Source organism: Phyllostomus hastatus, unplaced genomic scaffold, assembly GCF_019186645.2.
Source record: "Phyllostomus hastatus isolate PE091 unplaced genomic scaffold, TTU_PhHast_1.1 phas_contig_58, whole genome shotgun sequence".
Lineage (NCBI taxonomy): Eukaryota > Metazoa > Chordata > Mammalia > Chiroptera > Phyllostomidae > Phyllostomus > Phyllostomus hastatus.
The window spans coordinates 55,477,211-55,503,617 of record NW_025333916.1 but is presented as its reverse complement, the minus strand read 5'-3'; the positions used below and the strand labels follow the sequence as shown (position 1 = coordinate 55,503,617).

The window sequence follows — 26,407 nt, the reverse complement described above, 5'->3', positions numbered from 1 at the left end:
AAAACACCACCATTAACATTAGTCTAGCTAATGCAATAAGACAAGAAAAGGACTCTCTGCTTGCCCATGACGTGATTGTCTATGTAGAAAATCCAAAAGAAATGACAAAAAAAATACTAGAACCAATAAGTGATTATAGCAAGTTTGTAGGATTCAAGGTTAATATGCAAAAATCAGCCCCTTTCCCATATACTGCCAATGGACAAGTGGAATTTGAAATGAAAAACACCACCATTTTTACATTAGCACCCCCAAAATGAAAAACTTGAGTATACATTTAATAACAACAAAAAAAATACGTCAGCTGTATATGAGGAAAAAAACACAGCTGCTGAAAGAAATCAAAGAACTACATAAATGGAGAGAGGTTCCATGTTCATGGGCAGGGAGACTCAATATCACCAAGTTGTCAGTTCTTAGATGCCGGGCGCACATTTTCCCAATCACTTCAACACTGAGTGACTTCCGCTTCGGCTGACATGAAGTTGCTTCCCAAAGCAGGCCTCGCTGCCACCTCCTCGTCCAACAGCCCTGGGGTCCTGGAGGTGCCCAGAGGCCCGTCTGATGGGGTCCGGCCCCAGGGAAGGGGGCTCATGCTGGGTGCAGCCTTCCCGAGGCAGGCCCAGCGCTCCAGTGGGGACGTGAATGTGCACCCCAAGCCCAGGCGCCGCTGGCAACGGACCCCCCGGGCTTCAGGGAAACCCCGGGCATTTCCCGGTCAGATCTGAGCGCCAGTCCGGCCTGAGCGCGTTGCTGCTCTGACACCCCCAATTCCTGGCCATGACGGCCTGCGTGGCGGCCCCCACATTGGGTACCGTTGTTCACAGTTGTTTCTCCAGTTCCAAGGGCATCCAACGTAGTTCAAATGAATACAATCGCACTATTTTTTTAATAACAAACATTCGAGCATTGTGTTATGATCTCATACCCCTTATTGTAAGTACCAGATGTTTATTCTATTTTGGATTTTGTTTTGAAACTTCGTGTTCATGTGCACACTCAGCAGAAAAATACTTGTTTCTTGCCAGTTAACAAGATTAGCAAAAACTTTTGACCTTTAGTTTCAAAGATTCACCTTCAAAGTTTTCATAACTGCCTTGACATTTTGAGCTCTGTTCATTTTCTTTTGCTTTTTTTTGTGTTTTTAATTCTACTTTTGCACTTAAGATCATTAAATTGTATTTGTTTTGCATGGAAAAAATACGAGGTCTGTCAAGGCAGTACCCAGGCATATACTATGGAAAATAGAGACATTTATCGACAAAGATACAAGGAACACTGTATATAGCACAATGACACCTCAGTCCCCTTCAAAGCAGGCACCTTGGGACCTCACACAGTTCTCCCAATTGCCATCAGCTGCCCCATTGTATTTTCCTGAATCTCATCAACAGGCTGAAATCTGTTCCCTTTCAAAGGTGATTTTAGTTTTGGTAAAAGCCAGAAGTCCCAGGGTATCAAATCTGGGCTGTAGGGGGCGCTGAGTCACCTGGGTGATTTGATGTTTCACCAAAAAACTGCACAAGACGTGATGCGTGAGTGGGCACATTGCTGTGATGAAGCTGCCAATCACCAGTTGCCCATAGCTGTGGCCTTTGAATCATCTAAACAGCTTCTGACGAGGAATGTTCAAGCTTGACGCAAAATTGGATGCTGGTTCATTACTCAGTCATTTTGAGTACAGTAGCCACACAGTACACATGCTCATTCAATTTCATCCGCTGCCCCCACTGGCTAGTACAGTGACGTCATCCCTGGTCCGGCGTGAGCATCCCCGGCCACTCTCCTTGGCTGTGAGGCTACACTGGCGTCAGGCAAACCGTTCTCATTATGTTAACAATAGCAGACTTTTTCCGGACAGACCTCACAGATGTCGAGTTCTTCCAAACTTGATCTGTAGATGCGATGTAATCCCAAAAGTTACTTAGTGGATATTGACAAACTGATTCTAAAGTTTCCCTGGTGAGGCCAAAACCCCAGAAGAGCCAACTCGAAATTAAAGGCAAAGAACAAAATCAGAGGGCTGACACCACCCCACTGGAAGACTCCATGTAGAGCTACAGTCGTAAGGACAGTGTGGGACTGGTGAAAAGGCAGACAAATATCCTATGGTACAGAACAGACAGCCCAGAAATACATCCACGTGTACACAGGCGGTTGATCTTTTGACGAAGGAATAAAGGCAATTCAATGGGAAAAGGGGACTTTTCAACAGGTGATTCTGGAGCAACAGACGACCACGTACAAAAAGTGAGTCTAGACACCGACTTTAAAACGTTCACAAAAATTAACTCAAAATGGATCTACACTGCCCTCGCCAGGGGCCATCCCGTCCACCAAAAGTCTGCGGGTTCAGTTCCTTGTCAGGGAACACACCTGGGTTGTGGGTTTGATCCCTGGTCCCGGTGCAGGCAGGAGGCAGCCCATTAATGTTTCTCTGTCTCCCTTCCTCTCTCTCTCAAATCAAGAAGCATGACCTTGGCTGGGGATTTTAAAAAAGAACCACAAACCTAACACTTTTACACAAAACTAGAAAACTAGGAGAAGGGGACATAGGAGAGATCAAAGTTACCTTGGACTTAGCAATGAGTACATCACACAAAAATGTATGTTCATGTGAACCACGAGACATGTACAAGAACGTACACGGTGGCATTAGTCATAATAGCTTCAACCATGAACGATTCAATCAACAGAAAGGCTTTATTTGTTCCACATGATAAACACATAAATACCAACATGAAAATGAATTAATTACAGCTATGCAACAGCACAGCCGAAACTCACATAAAATGTGGATCAAGAAAAGCCAGGCATAAAAAATAATTTTGTGTGATTCTACTTAGGTAAAGTTCAAAACCAGGCAAAACTGAAGTGTAGAGTTAAAAAACGAATGCACTGGAGTAAAACTAACAAAAAAAAAACGCATGGAAGATATTTCCATACATATTCAGCTACCCCTTACCTTTGAGGAGGGGGAAGGGCTTAGTGACGGGGAAGGAGCACCGGAGAAGCTTCTGGATCACCGCCTGTGGTCTCTCGGGCACTGTGGTTTAGTGGTGTTTACTTTGTATCGGATTGCTGAGCAGGACATGCTTTTGTGTGTGCTTTGTTATATGTCCACTTTATTTCATATGAAAGTTAAAATACACAGAGAAGTAAGTTACATAACTTGCATGTAAGTTGGGAGTGGAGGGAGCTGCATTCCAGTGTTTTAAGATCCTGGTAATATCCAGAAGGAGGAGAGAGATTGCTGGACTTTGTTAAGGACGCACTCTGCCAGTTGGCAACCATTAAAATAACAGCAAGAGGATATAGCTTCAAATAGAGGAAGGGTGGAGAGATTTTTTACTGATAATATTCATCTCTCTGCCCCACCGCAAGCTCCACGAGCAGGCAGAACGCCCGTGCCTGGCCCGGGACAGGTGCGCACTAAACTGGTGCTGACTCCGCAGGCAAGGGAAGGGACCTGCTGTGGGTCCTGGGCCCGCAGCGGTCTGTGCAGCTCCTGGCTCACCGTAGCAATAGCGGCGCCTCCTAGGCGTCACCTCGTCCAGGGCTCTCTGTGGGGGGCGGGGGCGGGGCGGGGTTGGAGATTCGGTGGGCGACACTCTTAGAATGAGTAAGAAGGGTGCTGGACGGGGCACTCAAAAGTCGGGAGGAAGGCCCAGAGGAGGGGACGGGGGAATACCGCAGGCAGACTGGGCATGCAAAATTGCTATTGGGGGCGGGGGGCCAGCTCCGTCCGCTCCGGCTGTCACCTGCCCGCGACCAAGGGGGGCGATTCTTCCAGGTGATTTTCACGGACACTCTGCAGCCCAGCCCCGGATTTCTTGGCAGGATCCAAGTGACGGGCCAGCAGAGCGGGAAACGGGGCTGAGAAGAGGTGGGGCGGGTGGGAAGGAAGCCTGGCCACACACCCTCGCTCGGATCCCGTGGGAGTAGACGCCGCGCTCTGGCTCAGCTCCGCGCGGCGCGCGGCGGGACGCAGCGAGTCAGCATGGCCGGGCGGCCCGCGCGGCTTCTGGTCTGCCTGCTGTCCTGGCTGCCGCTCCTGGAAGGCGCCAAAATCCTGACGCTGTCCCTGTTCGGTGAGTGTTCGGAGGCGTCACGGAGCTCGCTCCTGGGCTGCTGGACAGACAGGGACCCTCCTCTCTGGGACTGTCGGGTCCTGGCTGCAAGAGAGCTGCCCCGAGAGAAGGCACCAGGACTTCCCTGAGGCTGAGCACAGGCCAGGAAGCACGGGCAGCCTGCCCGAGCCGCAGTCCTAGGACCAAGTTTCTGTAGGTCTCTCCTTATTCCTCCATGCAAACCAGGCCCGCAGACGTCTTAAGGGGGTCTGGGCGGTGGGCTCCAGGTATCCCAAGGCACCTGACTTCCAAGTGGAGCCACACTCAGACCCCAGACGAGTGCCTCCTGCCAAAAGTGTTTCCACTACAAGGAAACATTTCTAGTTCCACCTGGGTCTCTGCACGGTGGCCTCCTCGTTTTACTTGTTAGCCATTTTCGGGTTTTCTCTGTGGCAAAGAAATCCGGTGAGAAGGAGCTCAACAGTAGTCCTGATTCGCTGCCTGCTGGGAGAGGCCACCTACATTCCATCCCGTGTGGTGCACGATTAAGGGACACGGCCCTCATTAAAATGTCGTCTATTTCCTGGGAGTGGGGGGGAGTGCTTTAAGCTCTATGCCCACCAAAGCTCGTGGCGTTGACGTGGAGCCCCTGGGTCACAGGACAGGGAAACCGTGTAGAGAGTTGCTAGAGGCTGGGCTGGGAGAGCCAGCAGTCAATCAGCAAGGACTCTGAGGTCCCAAACAGGAAAGGAGGGGCAGAAGGAAGTTTCTTTCACGTCCAACCAGGCCTTATTCAGAAGCTGCCCCACCCCCCTCCTCCCACCCTGGCTTTCCTCTCTACACACCTCACAACACTGATGCCTTGATTCTAGGGGGGAGCCATTACCTACTGATGGACCGGGTAGCTCAGATTCTTCAAGATCATGGGCACGATGTGACCGTTCTTCGACCTAGTGAACTGAGTTTCACATCAGGTATCATAGCTTCTTTTTCCTCCCCCTTTTATGTATTTATCTTTAGAGAGTGTGGAAAGGAGGGCGAAAGAGAAGGAGAGAAAAATCAATGTGTGGTTGTTTCTCACATGCCCCCAACTAGGGACCTGGCCTGCAACCCAGGCATGTGCCCTGATGGGGAACCGAACCATGGACCCTTTGGTTGGCAGGCTGGCACTCAATCTGTTACAGAACAAACAAGGAGGGGGGGCGGGGACGATATACTATTACTGAAAGAAGCCCCCAGGTCTGTTATGTCCGCCACCAGAGGAAAGACGTCTCTCAATGCCAGAAATTCGTGAAAAGGAAAGGAAATGTTTATTTAATGCTATACAAACTTAAAGTCGTGACCTAATGTCTTTATAAAAAAATCCTGAAGTCCCTTAAAACACCCACAAACAGACACAGTCCTTCCTTCCTTCCCCCTTTGCCCAGTCCAGAGTACCATATCTCAGGAAAGGAAATAGAAGTCCATGGCTCAGGCAGTCCTCTGGTTATTCCCAGTTAGTACTCTGTCTTGACTGGGAGACCTCCCTGGGTTCCTGGCACCCTCAGCTGTGTTGCTGGGATCTCTACTAAAACCAGGTGGTGGTTCCCGCTTCTAAAGCTGCGGGGGTCCCCACTCTGGCAAAGGCACGTGGTCCTCTCTCCCAGGGCCACGGGAGTCCCCACTCAGCCAAAACTGCGTGCTTCTCCCTCCCTACAAAGCTGTGGGAAGGGAGAGTCCCCACTCTGCCAAAGCCGTGTGGTTCTCCCTCCAATGGCTGCCGTGTCTGGGTTTAAATCCCCCACGCCAATCTTCCTCTGCAGCCCCATTTCCAACTCCTCCTACACTTGGGCACACTTGCCCTCAAGCTGCTGTCTTCTCCAGCTTTTCTGGTCACCATGGTGGGTCTGGGCAGGTGTGAGCCCATGTCATGGAGTCAATCTTCTCCGAGTTCCCACGCAGGCGCTGTAACTCGGGGGACCTGCCCCCCAGTCACATCTGGGGGGGAGATCCCTTTCCATCCCCCTGGCCTTGAGCATGGCCATAGCTATTTAGCATATCTAAGTGACCAGCCAAGGGCTATAGGTATGCTAAATGACCATGCCATGGATAAGCTGCAAAGCTGCCCTGCATGTTCTTGCTCTGTGTGTCCCTTCCCCCAACTCACACCTGTGGGGGAAGGGGTGAAGACATCTTAAAATCTCCTGGATACCTTGAGTTCTGGACCCCATTTCAAATGCCTATTTGGGGTCCCCCCTCTTGGCTGCACCCTGTAACAAATCCACTGAGCCACACCAGCCAGGGCCAGGTATCATCACTTCTTATTCTTTAGACCAGTACTGTCTAATCGAAATATAACATGAGCCACACATATAAGCCCCATAATGTCATTGTTAGAATTCCAGAAGCCAGCTTAAAAAAATAAATAAATAAAAGAAATGGGTCAAACTAATTTTAATAATATATTTTATTGAACCCAATATATCCAAAATATCATTTCAACATATAAACAATGCAAAAATCATTAATGAGATCTTTCACATTTGTTTACATTAAGTCTTTGGAATCCGATGCGTATTTTACAGTCTGTGCTGGCCACATGGCCAGTGCTCAGGAGCCCCAAGTGACTAACAGTTACCGTACTGGACAGTAGTGTTCGGACCCTCCTTCCATAGACGATACGACATGAGTGCCTTGCCTATGTTAAATTTTCTGCCAAAGTTCATTTCAGCCCTCTGCATTATTATGATAAAAAAGGATATGTTCGTTGGTGCATGTTTGCGTAAAGGCCCATCTGCAACCCTGACTTCGGCAACAGAGAGTTTGAAACGCTCTTTGGCTTTGCTCCCCTTCTTTGGAGTGCCTCCTCCTCCCGCCCGCACCTGCATCTTCCGCCTGTCCAGGCACATGCTCCACGCAGTCGCGTAATTAAAATGCTGCTTTGTTTCTGTGGTTTGAAATCTTGCCTCTGGTTTATGAAGATTGGATCAAGATGGTTTTCTGATTGATAAGAATTCCAGAAAAAGAATGCAGTGAAATTGCAAAAGAAACTTATCAAAAAACTAATACAGGAGACATTTTCAGAACTAATATATGCACGAGTCTTTATACGGAAAGGTCCCACTTAGCGCCTAACACAAAGAATAAAAAAGTGACCCACAGCAAGGCAAATCATGGTCAAATTTCAGAATGCCAATGATTAATAAAAAACATCCTAAAAGTTTTCATATACTCCAGTGATGACTAAGACTAAAAATGACATCAAGCTTCTTAGCACTGTCATTGCACACAGAGAATCAACAAGATTTTACGATAAAGTAGTCTCAAAGTCTTTGCTTATCATATAAATTAAAATTTCTCAAGAAGTAACTACAGCACTAAGTCTGACCAGAACAACAGGCTAACCATGAGAGAAGGAGTCAAAGGGGCAGAGAATAGATCTGACACAACGAAAGTTTAGAAGATTTGCTGTAACACATCAGCCATGCAGTTGGCCGGGACAACGGTCGGTCGAGGTTGGATCAATGAAAGGATGCAGGAGGACCATCTCCTGGAAAAAAAATTATTCAATAAGTTGACCTTATTGAACATTGCATTAAGAGAATATTGCAGGGAGTTGGGAGATGGACCAAGAGGCCCAGAAACAAAATGAGACAAACAAAACTAAACAAATAAAAAGGGAAGGCAATTACTTAGTTGCAAGGCATTTGAGGAAATCTCAGTGGAAGTGTGAGATCACCACTAACGAACTGATCAGAGACTCTCAGGGCCTAATACGATAAGAAAAATGGACTTTACAGAATTAGTTCGGGAAAGTCACTAAACAGCAATAGCTACGACAGTAAGGGAGTACAGCAATAATAAACTGGGCATGGGGGGAAATCTGATTTCCAGAGTTACCACGATATACTAATCAAAATGTCCACTTTTCAACAACGACAAAAAATGATGAGACACACAACACAAAGAAACAAGAAAAATATGTCAACAGAAAGCAGTGAACAGAAACTATTCTTGAGGAAGCCCAGGCAATGTATTTGCTAGACAAAAAACTTTAAATCAGTAATTATACAATTATTTAAGGAACTACAGAAAGTTACATCTAAAGAACTAAATGACCTGGCTGGCATAGCTCAGTGGATTGAGCGCGGGCTGCGAACCAAAGTGTCGCAGGTTTGATTCCCAGTCAGGGCACATACCTGGGTTGCAGGCCATGACCCCCAGCAACCGCACATTGATGTTTCTCTCTCTCTCTCTCTCTCTCTTTCTCTCTCTTTCTCCCTCCCTTCCCTCTCTAAAAATAAATAAATAAAATCTTTTAAAAAAGCAAAAACTTTAAATCAGTGATTATAAATTTATTTAAGGAACTACAGAAAGTTGCATCTAAAGAACTAAAGGAAAGTATGAGAACAAGGAGAGCAATTGCTTATAAGCTTGAGGTTTTCTTTTTTATTATTATTGATCTTAGAGAAAAAGAGGCAGAGACCGCATGCATGAGAGAGAAACATCACTTTGTTGTTCCACTTATGTATGCATTCCCTGGTTGATTCTTGTCTGGGCCCTGGCCAGGGATCAAACTGCAACCTTGGTGTGCTGGGGTGACGCCCTAACCAGCTGCGCTATCTAGCCAGGGTGTGAGGTTTCCTCTTGAGGATGAGAAACGTTCTAAAATTGATTGTGGTGACGGTTGCACAGCCCAGCAGACTTACTAAAATCCACTAAATCATACACTTTTCAAGGGTGAGTGTATGACGTGTGAATTACATTGCAATAAAGATGTTTTGGAGAAGACGTTTTCTCAGAAATAAGGGAAAGGATTAAACTGGGTCTCAACATTCCTTTGAATATGTATAGGTGGGTGGCGTTTAATTAGTGTTTCCCTTCTGTCTCTTCTTAGGTTTTGAAGTGGAGAAAAGATACCAAGTTGTCCTTTGGTTTCCTCCTGAAGACTACACTCAGGAATACAAGAAATATACTGATTTCTTTTTAAATGAAAGTTTGCAGGGAAGGTAATAGTTCTTTATTGTAAGTAAATGTAAAGCAGTTACATTTGAGGATTATCAATGGATGAATGAATGAATGAATGAATGGGTGGATGGGAATATCTCCATCACCCCGAACCTGTCATTTCAGACAGTCTTGGGGGTGTGGCACCCTGGTTAACATTCCCAGCATGCTCAGCTTTCAAGCCTCAGTGAGTAAAATTTATCCTTAGGAACTGGGGGTGAGGGGAATGTCACCCTAAACGTCGATGAAAAAACAAACAAACAAACTCCTCACTTTGCTTTTAATCTCTCCAGCTCAGGGCTAATGATGGGCAACTCCTCATTTCATTGTTGGGTAAAATCATGGTTACTCTCTCTCACTTCCTTCTGTTCCTTTCTCTTCTCATAATTTTTTTTTTTTGATGGTAAGGTCCCTTACAGAGATTGATTTTTGCAGAACTCGAACCTGGCCATTCACAGTTCATTCAGTGCAGAACTTGGGGACGCACTCGCAGCCTTACACAGAGTGAGTCGTGAGGCTCACGGCTAGAAATGCCACTCATCTGCAGCTCAGAATAAGAAGAAACTGCTCATCTTAAGTACGAAATCATTGCGAGGGAAACCTTGCCTGTCTGTGTTCATTAGGCTGTTCTCGCCCCTCCTTCATTTCTGCGCCAAGACGCTACTCCGCAGTCAAGGCGTTTTTCCGTACTGACTCCTCCATAAAACCCATTTTATTTGCTCCATTTCTCTAAACTTCTCTATCCCACTGTCTTACCACGCAAGTGTGTACTTTGTCCTTTTCATTAAAAATATTTACTGGAGACTTCATATGTGCCAGACGAGGGAGGTATTAGAGACAGGGCAGAGAATGAAAAAGATGGAAAAAACCAAATGAACGACAAAAAAAACCCCAACTGACTCCAACCCTTCCCTCTCTTCTCCAGCTCGAGTGTGCAGGGAACACGCACGTTTAGAGTGTGTCCCCCACAGCCCAGCACTGGGTTTCTGCAGCTCTTTTCTCTCCCCATGTTAAGCTGATGTTTGTGTTTTCACAAGCTGGTTTCCAAAAACTTATCCTGCATGCCCTCAGTTTCTCCAAACTACCCCATGTGTTACCTCAGATGTTTTGTTTTGAAGTTTAATTTTTTTTTAATTTTCCAAGTTTTTTTTTAAGATTCCATCCATTTATTTTTGGAGAGGGAAGGGAGGGAGAGAGAGAGAGAGAGATAGAGAGAGAGAGATAGAGAGAGAGAGAAACATCAATGTGAGGTTTCTGGGGGCTGTGGCCTGCAACCCAGGCATGTGCCCTGACTGGGAATCGAACCTGCGATGCTTTGGTTTGCAGCCTGCGCTCAATCCACTGAGCTACGCCAGCCAGGGCTGAAGTTTAATTTTTAAAAAATCCCACTATATTGGCTACTAAACTAAGTGGATGGTTTCTACGCTTTCACAATGCCTAGTTCTTTCTTTTGAAGTGCTGAGAACACTTATTAATATTTAACTTGTTATAATGTGTCACATCTTTCTTGACTAGCTTTTGACAGTTACTGCAACCTTTGAGTTGTCCCATATATAATTAGGAAAATTATCCTGACTTGAGCATTGAATTCAAGAAGCTCCTTAGGCTACTTACTCTCTTTACGGCTTTAGCTAGCTGGGCTTTTTTTTTTTTTTTAAAGAGCACACAATCTTTTTTTTTAAGATTTTATTTATTTATTTTCAGAGAGGGAAGTAAGGGAGACAGAGAGAGAGAGAGAAACATCAATGTGCGGTTGCTGGGGGTCATGGCCTGCAACCCAGGCATGTGCCCTGACTGGGAATCGAACCTGCGACACTTTGGTTTGCAGCCCGCGCTCAACCCACTGAGCTACGCCAGTCAGGGCCTGTTTTTTGTTTTTTTGTTTTTTTTTTAATTTTAAGTTTTTTTTCAATGATCCCATCAGAGCACCTTCATCAAGTTTACTCTCGCCTAAGCTGACTATGCATTCGGTCACATTTATTTTCCCCTCATAATGTCATGTCCTTTAGGAAGACACCTGTCCAGGCCATCACACTGCTGAGAAGCCGCAAAAGCTTCTCTTGCTGGCCCCCAACAATTATCGGCAAGTATCCGTACAGAAAAGATTTTTTTGAACGCCACCGAAGTTGTCCCAACTTTTGTCCCAACGTTATTTCGCTTCACCTTATTCTTCCTTCTGAACCAGTGTTAAATATAGCCGAACCCTTAAAAAGTACACGGTGACGATACACCCACTGCTCCCACGTCAGGACAGACGCACACTGGCTTTGTCCCTCCCTCCAGGATGGGAACTCCCAGGCCTGCCTGTGCACCACAATCACCCGAGGAGCTTGGAAAGCACACTTCGGTCTGCGTTCCACCTTCAGAATGTCTTACGTGAATTACTTATGGTGCCCCACAGGCACAGACGTGTTTGTAAAGCTCCAAAGAAATGAAACAGTCAGGGGAGAGGCCTGCTGTGTCTCTGTCCCCCTCCCCCATGTCACCTCCGGAGGACAGAGGGCACGGTTCTAAGGGTCAGTCAGGCCTTCGCTTTGGCAAAAGGCCGACTGCTGACTTAGTTCATGCGCTGACTGCCCGATTCCCGGGCAGGGGAAAGGGGAGTATCGCTTGTCGGCTGATACTCTCTCTGATGGTGGCACACGTGTAAACATTATTATAAGAAAATGAAATGAATCCTCCCCCAAACAAAAGAAAGCCTTAAGGAAAGGCTGCCAGAACGTTAGTCCTCAGCAGGGTTTTAAGGCTCTGCACCGCAGGAGAGGCCTTTAGGGATGGAGCAAAGTACCAAGTCCTTACTGACTGGCCTTTCAAAGGGGCCCCTGGCAGCAGAGACCGTTTGGGAGGGTTTTTCTGCCAGTGGAGCGTGAAGACATCTGTTGACCCGAGAGCTGGACGTGGGAGACTGGCAGATGTCCCCAGGCACAGAGCGTCTGGAGGAAAAGGCTGTCCCCATGGGACACGCCGTTCCTCCTCTTGAGTTCATGGGCCCCTGTCATCAGGGTGCTCATGTCCCCGGGGAAACCAGTCCTACGCACAGGTAGGTACGCTTGAGAGCAAACCAAGTCAGCCGGTCACCCAGGCTCACACAGAGCAGAGCATCCTAAGTGCGCTTCAGCCTTCAGCCCTTGGAGATCAGAGACACTGGCCGTTGCTGGTAAGGTCCCCCGGAGCAAGAATGGCAGCAAAATATGGGTAGGATGAGGAGAAGGAAGGAAGAGCGAAGAAAGCAGACTCATTCTAAGCATCCAAAAGAACTGTAGCAAGGACAAAAACAAGGAAAAGGCACGGGGGACTTGGAGGTCAGAAAAACAGCAGGGTCCGGAGCCGAAAGTTCTCCGGCGAGAGCAGCACGGCGGGCAGGTTGGCTGCCCGAGGGGCCTTTCCCTCCTGCGCCGAGAGCCTTTCGGGTGTTTTCAGGTGAACACTGCCCATGAATATTGAGTATCCCTCACTTCTGTTTTTCAGAGAGTCGTTTACAAACTTGGTGAAGTTCATGAAGATGCACGCGACTTGGTGCAGTCATTTGCTGAGAAGCACAGACACCATGGGCCCCTTGAAAAACGAGAGTTTCGACCTGGTGGTGGTTGACGGCTCAGACGGCGGTGCCCTCCTGATTGCCGAGAAACTGGGGAGACCGTGGGTGGCCCTGCTTCCCATCACATTCGGAGGCCTGAGTTTTGGGCTGCCTGAGCCTGTGTCGTACGTCCCGGTGTTCTATTCCCCCCTGACAGATCGCATGGGCTTCTGGGGCCGAGTGGGGAACTCCCTGATGGTCTTCTTCTCCACCTGGATGGAATGGTCTGTCAGTGCCCAGTTCGACGACCTGATAAGTGAGCATTTTCCAGAGGACCCTAAGCCAGACTTACTTCACGTTCGACAAAGAGCAGAACTGTGGTTTGTTAATTCTGACTTTGCCTTTGACTTTGCCCGGCCCCTGCTTCCCAACACTGTTTATATCGGAGGTATCACGGACAGACCTGTTAAACCGATACCCGCGGTAAGTGAAACCTTCGTACTCAGACGTCGTGGAAATGCGGGTTTATCTTTGAAAGACGTCGCTAAACGATTGTACAATTTTTGTGTTGCGCCAAGCAGCGCCCCAGAGTTTCAGCTGCCCCACGTCCAACCTTGGACACGGTTGGTCCTTTCAGTTTGGCTCTTCTGGGGAGGGCGCCACGGCACGGCCACTCTCCAGCTCACGCCGTGTGCTGTCCGATGGTGCTGAACGGTTCTTTGTCTGTTGATGGTCATTTTTAAATGTCCCCCTTTGAATTGTTTGTTGGTCTTTAGCCCATTTTTAGTTAGGCTGTTTGTCTGTTGATTGTAGATTTATAAAAGTTCTTGATATGTTCTGGATAAAGATCTTTTCACGCTGTGAATACTTTTCTCAGTCTGCAGATTGTTTATTTACTTTCTTACCATTGTGCTTTGATGAGCAGAAGCTTTTATTGGGTTGGCCATTTAGTTCATTTAGTTTTTTTGGTTCATTTAGTTTTTTTTTTTAAATACAATGGCTCTAGTAGAACTTAGTTGTCTTTAACTCTAGTCGAAACAATTTTGTTAGATCGTATTGTGACAGCCGGCATATCAGCGTGCATTTTAAAAAGAGCTTATTAAAATTGGTGCATTTTTGTGCTGTCATTTTAATATTGAAGATGGAAGAAAATACGCAACATTTTCAGCGTATTATGCTTTATTATTTCAAGAAAGGTAAAAATGTAACTGAAACACACACACACAAAGATTTGTGCAGTATGTGGAGAAGGCGCTGTGACTGAGTAAATGTGTCAAAAGTGGTTTGCGAAGTTTCTTGGTACTATTGACATTTTGGCCAAATAATTCTTTGCTGTGGGGCTGTCTTATGCCTTGGAAGATGTTTAGCAGCACCCCTGGCCTCTACCCACTAGAAGCCAATAGTGGGAGACAGCCAACATACTCAAAATGTCCAAATCAATAAAGTTACTGGCAAAAATGAAAACCGCGTTTTTTGATTTTATGGAAAAAACTAAACAGACTTTTTGGCCAGCCCGATATATTTCACGGAGCCTGGTTTATCGATTTTTTTCTTGTATGATCTCAGAAATCTCTGTCTGTCTCCAGGTGATAAGGGCATTCTCCTATGCTTTTTTCTCTATAGGCTTCACAGTGTCAGATGTTACATTTAGGTGTATGATCCATCTTGAGTTAATGTTTGTGCATGAATGAATGGAGAGGTCTATGATGTTTCTTCAATGGTCAGTCAGTTGTTCTGTCTTCCTGATTTCTCTAAGACACAGTCCCAAGTGCTTAGGTCCTTAATACTTGCTCACTAAATGGTTGTTGCTTCTGTGATGAATGGATGGGGTTAGTGAGAAACCCAACTCGCATTCTGCCTTCTAACTATTGCTTCTTCCCCAGCCCCGCAGCTTTACTAAACACAGAGCCCGTGTTCCAGCTTCTGAACCCCAGCCCCGGGAAAGCCACACCCAACCCATCCTGCAGCCTCTTGTGTGTAGTCAGCCAGCAAACTTCTCACGACGGCTGCCCTGCTGGGTCTCACTGCGGGGTTCTCAGACTCGCCCGCATGTTGGAATCACTTGGGGAGTTTTAAAAACCTACCAATGCTGAGGGCCCATCCCCCAGAAATACTGACTTAATTGGTCTGAAGTGCAGCCTGGGCATTGGGAAGGTTTATTTTTCAGGCTTCACCCGAGGATGTGCTCTCTGATTTGAGAGAGAGAGGGACAGAAACATTGATGCAGGAAGGAAAGATGGATCTGTTGCCTCCTGTACTTGCCCTGACTGGGGATCAAACCCGCCCCCTGAGATGTGCTCCCCTCTTTCGGTGTGTGGGGTGGTGCTCCAACCGTCTGAGCCACCCAGCCAGGGGGCATTGGGAATTTTTTAAAGGTCTCCAAATGATTCTACTTTCTAGTCAAGGTTGAGAACCACTGACTTAGAGAAATACTGGGGAAGGTTTGAGAGGGCTGGGCCTGATCCTGGGGCCAGAGCTATTGTGCGGAGAAATATTTCTAACAACCAGATAACTCCTGCTTCTCAGAAACAAGATGACCTGTGGGGACTGGCGGCTGCCATGGGTATGCCTCATCAATTCCGTCTGTTGCCACATTGCGGGCCTCTCCCAGACCCAGCCCGGAATACACCAGACTCCAGCGAGCTGGGCGCCCCCTCCACCCCGCCCCCCCCGAGCCCTGCAGTCACGCTAGCTGTTAGCTTTCCTCTGTGTGTGGTCCCTAGCTTATCGTTGTCAGCTTCTCTTGGGATTGTTGTTAGAAATATAGATTCCAGGCTCCTCCCGCCAGAACTGCTAAACCAGAATCTTCAGATACAGATCCTGGTAATTAATATATATTTTTAAAAAGCTTTTATTATTTTTTTTAAGAGAGGGGAAGGGAGGGAGAAAGAGAGGGAGAGAAACATCTTGGTTGCCTCTTGCACCGCCCCACCCGGGCACTGGGCCTGGACGATGCTCCACCAACTGCCAACCGAGCCGCAGCCGTCAGGGCCGGTGATGGGCATTTTTAACAACACCCAGACTGTGGCGTCTGTGCAGACTTGATCATTGAGAACGTGAGACTGACTGAGAGGCTGCCATTGTTTGTTACTCTTTTCTCATGTCACAGTCTGTGCCGTGTCCTGAAATAAATGAAAAAACCTAAAAGTTATTTTCACTAAAAGTTATGAATTCCGCCCACGACTGTTCTAAGAGAAACACAACAACAGAGGAGAATCGTTGTCCTCCCTAAATGTTGCTCAATTTTGCTGTTGTGTGGTAGGAAGAATTCGGACTTCAGGGCATTCTGGGTCTGCCCTTGGTTTGCTGGATTCCCTCAAACAACTGTCAGCTTCCCCGAGCCTCAGCCCTCAGCGCCTGGGGGTGTCAGAGGAGTAACTGCAGTGCTCAGGGCCGTTGGGAGGGCTGGATGAGACTTTTTAAGGGTTCCAAGGACGTGCCTGGCCCGCGGTGGGCGTGGCTAACCGGTATTGGCGTTGCTGTTCTTACATCTTCTCCGTGGCCGGGGAACAGGAGCAGGAAAACCTGACGCAGGCTGCTGGGCTTTTACGGGGGCGGGGGGGGGGGGGTGCGGGGGGGGGTGCGGGCGGGGCAAGGATCCCGCTGCTCCCGCGTTTGTGCTGCTGGACGCTGGGAGCTGGGTCGCAGCTTTCGGTGCATTCCTGAGAGCTCCGCCCTCTTTTTCACCGGGGCTTCCCGAACCCCTACAGCAGCCCCCACAGCGGGAAGGAGTGGTTTCAAACTGTTGACGGGAGACGCCCCGTTCTTCTTGCTGACGCATGTACAGAATTACATATCAGCAAATCTGGTAGTATGCAATCAGTTTATCAGTGGCTTATTCCCACGGAAGAGAACGGGACTGGGTAGAGGAGGGGGTGAAAGGCAGAGTTTCAAGGCAAAGCAGGGTGAGAAAAGCAAGAGCAGCTGGAGATCAGGGTGGCAAGCCCCTGGGCAGCCTGAGGCTGGGTGGCCAGAGGCTCTGTGGCACCAGAGCCAAGATCCCCCAGGGTGCCCCGAAGAGAGAGAGCGAGTCCTTTGTTCTCAGGACTTACATAGTTGGTGGGATAGGAGGGAAAAAGGTATATATTGATTAACGGGTAAATGGGGCGCCAGCTTTCCTGGGGGAATGTGACTACCCAAACTTAGGGATGTGTGGGGGCCTGTTAGCCCGAATCCTTATCTTGCTCCAGGCCCCATTTGTTCATCTTGTTGTAAAACAAGTATGTGACAGGAGGCAGTTAATTAAAATCAGGGCACTTTCCAAAGTTATTTATGGGCTCTTTCTGTAAGCATCAGGGACTCCCTCGTAAGACAGATAGTGACCAGAGGTAGGCAATTAACCAGTTGTTTTATGGGCTCTTTCTGTGGGCACTGGGGACCCCCTCCCACATGCAGGCCTTGGGATGAAAGCACAGTTTCAAGGCTTTCTTTCCCAGATAGTGGAAATGTCACAAGGAATTTCAAGGACTTTTCTTCTTTCTTGCTAACGTAGTTTTTCTTGTGATGTTGTAACATCTGGCAAGATTATCAGCCCAGGCTTAGGACTGCTGAGTTAGTGTGTGAGACTTGTCTCCTTCCTCCTCCCTGCCTCAGGATAGTATTTATTCTACCTAATTGATAAAGGGCGTTTCCTGGCAACCAGGGTGCTGAATGCTGGCCAGTGACAGTATTGCAGTCTCAGAGTTCTTCCTGTGCTGTCTCCTGCTTCAATACTGTGAAGAGCAGCTTAGGGAGCAGAGAAATGTAGGGAGTGGTGAAGAGAGACCCTCTCAGAAGCACACTCTGAGAACATTGAGTCGAGTGGAGGTCGAGAAGAGCACAAATACCCTTGAACTTCACAGCTGGCCTCTGGCAAAGACCGCAAAGGCGTTTGCCATTGGCAAGCTGGGAACTCTTAGAAGACTGGGAAGACCTTGAGATTATCTTCTGTACATTGTGACGCTGTACCACGTGTCTTTCCCTCTAACTGTCCTCCAGCACTACATAGCTCTGCTGCCTCCCTAGCGGGCAGGTGAGATCCAGCTGCAGACCACGTAGGGGTTCCTGCTTCTCTCCCAGGTTCCGCTGGGGCAAGCCCTGGTGCAGGGGGAGGGCCAGTGTTGATCCAGCCCTCAGGAGGGTGCTATAAAAACCGCCTCTGTCTTCCCTTCTGACCCATGAGGGAAGAATTTGAAATTTAACCCATCCAATTACGAAGCCTGGAGAGAAGGGGTATACCATTCTTGTGATCCTGACCAATCAAGGCGCAGAAAATCTCTCTCTCAGGCCAGCCAGCTTCAGCAGGTGGAAACCTGCAGAAAGGGGAGTCTTTGATTTACCACGAACAGGGGAAATACACATGAAAAGCGTGCTCTGTAGAGCACTTTACTGTCTTTCCTGTCTCCAGGAATTTGAGAAGTTCATTGCCAGCTTTGGAGATGCGGGTTTTGTCCTTGTGGCCCTGGGCTCCACGGTGAGCAGTCTTCAATCCCAGGTTCTTAAGGAGATGAACAGGGCCTTCGGCCAGCTACCTCAAGGGGTGATATGGAAGTGCAGCCCTGCTCTTTGGCCCAAAGATATCACATTGGCAGCAAACGTGAAGATCGTGGACTGGCTTCCTCAGAATGACCTCCTGGGTAAGGGTACCCTCTCTCGGCAGGCAGCAGCCAGGTCTACCTTTCTCTCCCCTGTTCCTTTTGCTTTAGCGTGAATCTGCAGCTCTCACCCCTGTCTGGGCACTTCACCATTGTGTGAAAGGAGAGCATCTGGTGATGAAAGGCAAAGCATCAGAACAGGCCCTTCGGGGTCACTTCCATCCCTCATAAGTGAGACCCGTGATCTGCAGCCACTAGCGTTATCGCAGCGAGGTGACTGTGGCCTCTTGCAGTGGGCAGGTGATCAGGGTCAGCCAATGCGTCCAAGAAGTGCCTATACATGCCTGGGGGCATCCCTGTGCACGCCAGGGGGGAGGTCTCTGCTGCACAGTGGCCCGGAGCCACCTGCATGTCACACATAGACCCACATGCGGATGGACACTGAGCTAACTCCCCCTCACCAGAGGCGTGAGGGACTCAGGGGGGCGCGGTGTCTTTCTGATGTGACAAAATTCCTCCTTGTCCTGTCTGAGATGTCCTGACGGCATCTCCAAGGGGTTCCCTCTCTGGCCTGCGCTGCATTCGGGGGACTCCTCGTGCGCACAGCTGCAGATTGGACCAGAGTTACGGGGTGAGCTGGAAATACAAATTTTTAGTTCTACCCCTGCAAATGCATCTCAGTAGCCTGTGGCAGAGCCCCAGAACTGCACATTAGGGGGTTCTGGGCCTGGGCTACATAAATGCTTCCTCAACACTTTGTGTTGCTGCAGATGAGAGAGCGGCAGTATGACAGGGACTGGCAGTACGGAGGCAGGAGGCAAAAACCCCTGCTTCCAGAGGTGTGGAGGATGGTGGGCGGATCAGTACATGAATGCTAAGCGCACTCGGTCCTGGCTCTGGTTCAGGCCTCAGACCCCTGTTTCTGAGGATGCTCGGGTGATCGACTCTTTCCATTGGTTCCCAAACGCCTCTGGACTCTTCTGCTATCATGTTTCCCCGATGCTGCTGCTTGCCCAAGTGCCAGCGGTTCTTTCTTAGGCCTTATCCTTGCTCTCTTTCTTCTTCATTCTAGCTCACCCCAGCATCCGCCTGTTTGTCACTCACGGAGGGATGAATAGCGTGATGGAATCTATCCAGCACGGCGTGCCCATGGTGGGGATTCCTTTACGCTTTGACCAGCCTGGAAATATGATTCGCGTGGAAGCCAAAAATCTGGGTGTCTCCATCCAGATGGAGCAGCTCACGGCGGAGACGCTGGCTCTTAAAATGAAACAAGTCATCGAAGACAAGAGGTGCGTAGTGGACCTGGCCGGAGGTCCTCCTCCCCCCCAAGTAAGCTAAAACTCAGCCTTAAGATGCCTACTGACTTATTTTCACCCAAGGCCAAGGAAAAGGAGTGATCCTTCTGTTTCAGTAAGAGGAATCTGGGACAGATGATGGGGAGAATGTTGTGCCTTTAAAAGAAACTGGACATAGGTTCCTCTCTCAGAGTTTTTGTTCTCTTGACATGCTTAATGTGCGGTTCGAACCAGATACAGGGCCGGGGGGGGGCGTTCATTTTACTTCTTCAAATACAGATTTCTTTCCCGTAGAGGCCTTTGTCCTTAGCTGTTCCTGAACATTCTTTCTGTTCGCCTGCAAGGACACCTCTTTAGAGAGGCCTTCGCTGGTCCACCCCAGGCACCCTGTGTAACTTCCCTCATGACGTGGTTCACACTTTATAGTCCTGCTACCTATTTATTGACCTTCCCTCCAATGAGCATGGAAGCTCCATGAGCGGAGGGGGCCCGTATCTTCCTTACTTCTCACGGCCTACCTCACTGCCCTGCGCAGAGCAGGCGCCAGGAAGAAACTAGTGGACGAAGGACGAATAAGTCAGTATGAATCCTCTGAATCAGGGCCCAAGACACTCCCTTTGGTGCCCGAGGTCTGTGAGTCCCTGGATTGTGAACTGGTAAAAAAGAAACATGTGTTTGCATATACGCATTTTCCAGAAGGCGTTTTTATCATGTTCGTCAGATGCTCAGCACAGTCTACTAAGGTCCAGAGAGGCCAGGAACTGCTCATCTGTAGGGGTCACTCCGTCCCCGGAGTGGTCTCTGGATGTTGTTCAGCATGATGCCTAGGGGAGGGCGGCCCCTGAGTGACGCTTCCGGCACCCAGCCCCCTTCCTGGCTGTCAGCTGATGCTTGCGAATGAATACATTAAGTGGCACAGGCTGCTTAGAACCAAGACTTCAGAGCAGGCCTTTGCGTATCGGGGTGGGTCTGTGGTCCGAACGACTCTCTGGGCTCCCCTCCTCTGCCCTAGAGGTTCTCAGACACCTTGACTGCTCTTGCCCACGGCCCTCTTCACCGCTGCGAGGCCGCCTCCGCACCGGGAAGGGACCCTGCCTGGCTGCAACTTCATTCCGGTCATGGCCACAGGCCTGCCTGACGTGGGCCTCAGCAGGCCTGGCGACCTCACTGTATTTTCCTAATCATCTTCCTTACCCACCTTCCTCTTGTTGTCTCACGTTATTTTCATTTTCAATTACAGTTAACACACATTGTTATATTAGTGTCAGGTGTACACCCCAGTGGTCAGACGGCACAGAACTCACTGCGTGATCATCCCGACAGATCCGCCACCCGCCTGGCCCCGTACGTCGTTAGCAGGACATTACCGACTGTGCTCTCTGCGCTGTGCTTCGCGTCCCCGTGGCTGTTCTGTAGCAGCCAATGTGTGCTTCTTAATCCCTTTCCCTTTTTTCACCCATTCCCCCAACCCCCCTCCTATTACTGTTTCCCTTTTATCTTCTCAAAACTCCAGCATGTTTTTCTCACTCGCTCTCAACGCATGCTCTTCTTTGTCTTATTTTACTGAAAGAGAAGACAGAGAAGCCATCAGCAAAGAAGTTCTACATGTGCTCGCCACCAAATGTACCCTCCTGCCGCCTGCCTGCCCACCGGCCTCCCTGCCTCCCAGCCTCCCTGCCCTCTCTTCTCTCCCCACTCGTGTGTCCGCGTCCCTGTGGAGGCCAGGCCCCGCCCTGGGGTGGAGGGTCACGGCCTCTCGCCTACTCAAAGTCCTTGCTTCTGTCATCTGCCCCGCTCTCTTCTGCTTTATGTGCTTTTCCCTTTTCTTTTGGAACACTTTTATCAGTTAAAAAAAAACTTGCTGTAATAACTCTCATGCTTTTCTTCAACTTTTTATTTTGAGACGTTTCAAACTTTCAGAAAAGCAACAGGAATAATATAACAAGCACCTGTCTACTCTTCGCCTCTATTTATCACTATTTACCTTTTGCTTTACTGCGTTCTCTTCCTCTCTCTCTCTCTCTTTTCCTTGCAGACTATTAGGTGTGTAGAAATGGCAGACTCCTTTGAGAATTTGTTGCAGATGTCATAACACTGTCCCTGTAAAGACTTCAGCCCGCGTTCCCTGTGAAGGAAGCGTTTTCCTGCAGAACCACGATGCAGTGATCAGAGTGCAGGAACCTGACCCCGAAGGGCCCTGCGCTGAAAACAAGCCTTCTCCACCCTTCATCGCGCTGCAGCTGTATTCCAGATCTAGGCTCTCCTTCGCTGGAAACTCTTTCAAGGGGTCGTCCCTGCTCTGCCACCACTTCCCCTCATCGTATCTGTCATCAGCCCGCTCCAGGGAGGCTCCCTCACTGCGCCAGACCGTTCTCAGCCAGGGCGCCAGGGGCGTCCATGCTGCCAAAGCCAAGGGCCACTGTCAGTCCCCATCTTGCTCACCCCACCAGCCTCCTTCCTCCCAACTGGTCACTGCCTGGCCCCTGAACGGGGACTCCAGTGGCCCCCAGACGCCGTAGTCTGTTTCCCCCCTTCACTGGCTGCTCCCCCTCAGTCTCCTTGGTCGATTTCTCTTCAACCCCACACGCCCCAGACTTCGCGGGGCTCCCCCCCAGGGCCTGGTCCTCGGGTCTCATCTCATTGCTAATCCACGCTTAACTCTCGGGTTCTCTCGAGTCTCGCGGTTTGAAACACCCTCTGTAGACGAATGTTAATTTCCAAACTGACCTCTACAACCCAGACCTCTCTGCTGGTTACCGTGATCTTTCGCCTTCCTGCTGGCATCTCTTCCTCATCGTCAGGTCGGCGTCTCAGCTGTGCCGTGACCGGATACCAGCTTTGGGCTGCTCTCAACACTCTGACCCTGCTGGCCAGATGCTCCCCACTTCCGTAAATCGAGGCTCCATTGTTCTCAGTTATCGGGCCCAAAATATAGGTGCCTTTCATGTCACATTGGTAAAAGTTTGAATAACAAACACAAGGAAGAATAAGAGAGATTTTATTTTATCATTATTCAAATTTATAAAATTATTTGTTGTTCCAGGAATTGTAACCCAAAGAACTTGCTAATTTAGAATTTACTTTCTAACGATTCAGCTTCACGTAGGTCATGACACTTGCAAGAAAAGTCCAGTTTGGGAATCCCTCAGAAGTCCATTCCATGATGGTCAGAATGAGCTCTGGCCTCGGGACTGGCTGAATTTTTAACCCGCGGCCTTGGACGTCCCTCCGACCCGAGGATGGCACTCAGATAAGGGTGGGGCCAAGGCAGGGTTACAGTCGTGCGTAGGCAAAACACAGGGCTTATTCCTGTGTTAGTATCTATTGACTGTTGTATTATTTTCCACATGAACTACGGTAAGCCTACTTTGGCCCACCCTGTGGGTGCATGCATACACACAGAGTGTGTACATACATGGATATGTACAGAGTGTGTGTGTGTGTGTGTGTATATCTATCCATGCATATATAAATAAAATAGGTATATATTGTATATATACACAAAAGAGACATACACACGAAGAAATAAATACACATGCCTATTTCACGTGTGTGTGTGTCTCTGCCAACAGGTACAAAGCGGCGGCGGTGGCCGCCAGCGTCATCCGGCGCTCCCACCCCCAGACCCCCGCCCAGCGGCTGGTGGGCTGGATCGACCACATCCTCCAGACGGGGGGAGCGGCGCACCTCAAACCCCACGCCTTCCAGCAGCCGTGGTATGAGCAGTACCTGCTGGACGTCGCCTCGTTCCTGCTGGTGCTCAGCCTGGGCACCGTGTGGCTCTGCGGGAAGCTGCTGGGCCTGGCGGCCAGGTGGCTGTGTGGGGCCGGGAAGCTGAAGAAGGCCTGAGGCGCGGTGCTGACTGCGGGGGGGTGGGTGTTGGTGTGGGTGCCACCGTGTCTCGGGGGGCTCTCCCCAGTTCTGGCAGCTCCTGTTCTCCCATCACGCTCATGGGCTAATTTTGCTACAAACGCCTGCCCACTGGCTCCTCCCTACGACGGACATTCCTTACTCAGCGCTGCCGCCTTCTTCGCTCGGCGGTCCGCGGGGCTCGGTGTCTGAGTCCGTCTCTGGGGAGCTTGGGCCCCTGACCCTTGGAGCCCACTCTCTTCATCTCGCCCCTCTCTGGGGCACCGGCCGGGACTGCGCCATTTCGTCGTCCAGGTCCAGTGTCTTCTCAGCGTCTGTCCCTCAGCCCTGCCTCCACTTGTCACAGAGTAACTCCCGAGACAGGCGCTCGGCTCAGTCTTTTGCTTTCTGTGTGCTTCTCTCGCAAACTGTCAAAGCTCAGGAAGCCTGCGTGCACGTGTGCCCTCAGGGCCCGATGCGCGGCTCTGCAGGAGTCCATGTCCGGCCCCTGCCTCGGTGCCCCCTCGGAGCCCTCCCGGGTCTCTGCGGACCGGCTGCGGGGACGGTGGGGCCGTCATGGCCGGGAGGGGCCCTGGTCCGCTTCCCATCCCTGTGCGCTGTCTTCTGAGTTTTTCCATTAAAAAAATGAAGCCATGAAAAAGAAGTGCATTTCCTTTTAAACTAATGGTGCTTTTGTGCCTTGAGATAGCTGCGCCTTTCTGTGTGTGTGTGGCAGGCATGCTGTTGGAAGCTGCAGTCACTGGGAGCGGAACCCAGAAAAACAGAGGCTGGAGCCGCTCAGGGTTTCTTTCGTCTGTGTCTCGTGTACGAGAAATTATATATGTAAGCTCACCCTGACATTTCAAGGTAGTCGTTTTGGATCCCGTCAACACATTGGAATTTGAGGCAAGAACAGGGAAACCTGGAGAGAGAGTTAAACCAGTCCCCGGAGAGCTGAGTGTGCCCTTTTTAAAGGGGTTTCCCACATGGGTCTTCCACCCAGAGTCTCCCAGGTAAACCCCATCAGCCAGACCCGAGTCGCCCGAGCACTCCAGGCTGCACAGGATGTCCAAGAAACATCGCCCAGCCCTGACTGCCCAGCTGGGGACATCACTACTCCCACTAGCGTGGGGCAGGGGTGTTGGGAAGAAAATGAATGACCCGTGGGTCGCGGGTAGAAACTAGAGCCTTGGTCACGTGTGGAGGGCAGGCAGGGAGGGGCTGGATTAGACCTTCGGGTCCACCCGTGACCCTGTGACTCGGTGACTTCAGGGGCAGCCTTAAACCCGCGGTGCCCATAGCGGTGGGTGGACAGCAGACCTGTCAGAGGGGCGAACGTGCTAAACACGGGCAGTGACCCTCTGCCACTGTGAGGTGGGTTGTGTCTTCCACGTTCTTTCATCTCCTTACGGTCGTTGAGTGGGATAGCGGTGTCATTTAGAAGGGATGGATGCCCCTCAGAGACAACCCCAGAGGGACAGGAGAGCCGCCGGGCAGATCAGGGCAAGAGCCGCAAAGCCTGCTGCCCCTGCTTGCAGGCTGCAGCCGCCAGCCAGGGCTCGGGGCTCGGGGAGTGAGGGCTGCCTTGTTGCAGCCCTGCGCAGGCCCCTCCCGTGGGCAGCCCTGGGCTGTGAATGCCCTGCCCTGCCCCGTGGTGGTCCTGGCTGGTGTGGCCCTCCCACCCACGCACACGCATGTGGAGGGCAGTTTAATGCCCTCCGGCTAAGAAGATATCTCGGGATTCTTTGTCTTAGGGGCATTGTTACCCCTGACACCCAAGGAGGCTCCTTTCTGCACGCCGGGCTGGCCAGTAATCACCTGGTTTTTGTACGTCCTCAAATCAAAGGGGCCGAACGTTAGAAAAACACCTATCATCAAAACGTTAGAAAAACACCTATCAGAGCGGGTTTTCCGCCAATGCCTTTGAATTTCATCTCGAGAGGACAGTAAGTAATAATCAGCTAACCCTTGCACTCATGATTCAGCCTTCTAGGGATTTTTTTTACCCCTGACTTAAAGATCCAAAATGAATTTTGAGAACTGTCGTGTTGGAACAAATGCAAAGAAGAGGAGCTTCCACAGACAAGGTCTGGGGACTCTGCCAGGTGAAGGGGCCACCTCTCTCGACTGCGGATAAGATTCTTGCCAACATGGCCTTGGGGACCCCATGGCCTTAGCGACTTGGGAACCCAGTGCCATCATCCCCAATGAAGACCCTCTGCTAGTTCCATCACAGGGAACACAGGACTTCTGTGGTTGCCTCTGGCTGCCTCTCCAGGCACATCTTGAAAATTCTGAAATAGAATCCCACCCGCAGGGTCAGTTGGCTTTTGAGAGGGGTGCAAAGAGAACTCAGTGGGGGAAGCACAATCTTTTCAGCAAGTTGTGCCGGAACACTTGTATGTCTGAGTGGGGTTTGATCTCTGCTTAACAGCGTGCATGAAGGCCCATAAGAATTCTAGGAGAGCCCTGGCTGGTGTGGCTCAGTGGACTGAGCATGGGTTGCAAACCAAAGTGTCGCAGGTTCGATTCCCAGTCAGGGTACATGCCTGGGTTGCAGGCCATGACCCCCAGCAACTGCACATTGATGTTTCCCTCTCTCTTTCTCTCTTTCTCCCTCCCTTCCCTCTCTAAAAATAAATAAATAAAATCTTTAAAAAAAAGAATTCTAGAAGAAAGTCTCTGGGATTGTACGGTAGGCACAGGTGGAAATGGCACCCTGCCGGTGCGCAATGTGGCGCGGGAGGGAGGACTCTCCCTCACTGGCAACCACACCTGCCTGCTCCCCTGTGCTGCGCTTTTCAGTGTCACCGGCGGTGAGCCATGGGGACAACAGAAGGGCAGGAAGGCATTGCCTAAAAGAATGAAGAGAATTTGCTGAACATTCTCTTATAAAACATGTGAGGCGAGTTCTGATGGCTTAGAAAGCAAAGAGTAGCCAGCAAAATTTCCCGCTGGCTTCCCTCTCAGGGCAAACAGCTTGGGCTTCCACAGTCCCTGGGTTTTCTAGGCAACAGACCTGTAAACTTGAGAAAGGGTGAGGCCAGGGTAGGGACTGACAGCGACCTGAGCCAATCAGGCTGTATGAGTCTGCAGCAGTGATTTGAAGCCATC

At 49.8% G+C, this 26,407-nt stretch overlaps 1 protein-coding gene across 1 annotated transcript; it reads left to right on the top strand.

Moving 5' to 3' along the window:
- The first annotated feature begins 3,661 nt into the window (after nucleotides 1-3,661).
- UGT3A1 (UDP glycosyltransferase family 3 member A1) lies at nucleotides 3,662-23,974 on the top strand. Its single transcript, XM_045848401.1, has 7 exons — nucleotides 3,662-4,091; nucleotides 4,943-5,044; nucleotides 8,947-9,058; nucleotides 12,525-13,056; nucleotides 17,960-18,188; nucleotides 19,219-19,438; nucleotides 23,017-23,974. The coding sequence occupies exons 1-7, from the start codon at nucleotides 4,001-4,003 to the stop codon at nucleotides 23,291-23,293; spliced, it is 1,563 nt and encodes a 520-aa protein (XP_045704357.1). The 5' UTR covers nucleotides 3,662-4,000; the 3' UTR covers nucleotides 23,294-23,974.
- Nucleotides 23,975-26,407: the final 2,433 nt, after the last annotated feature.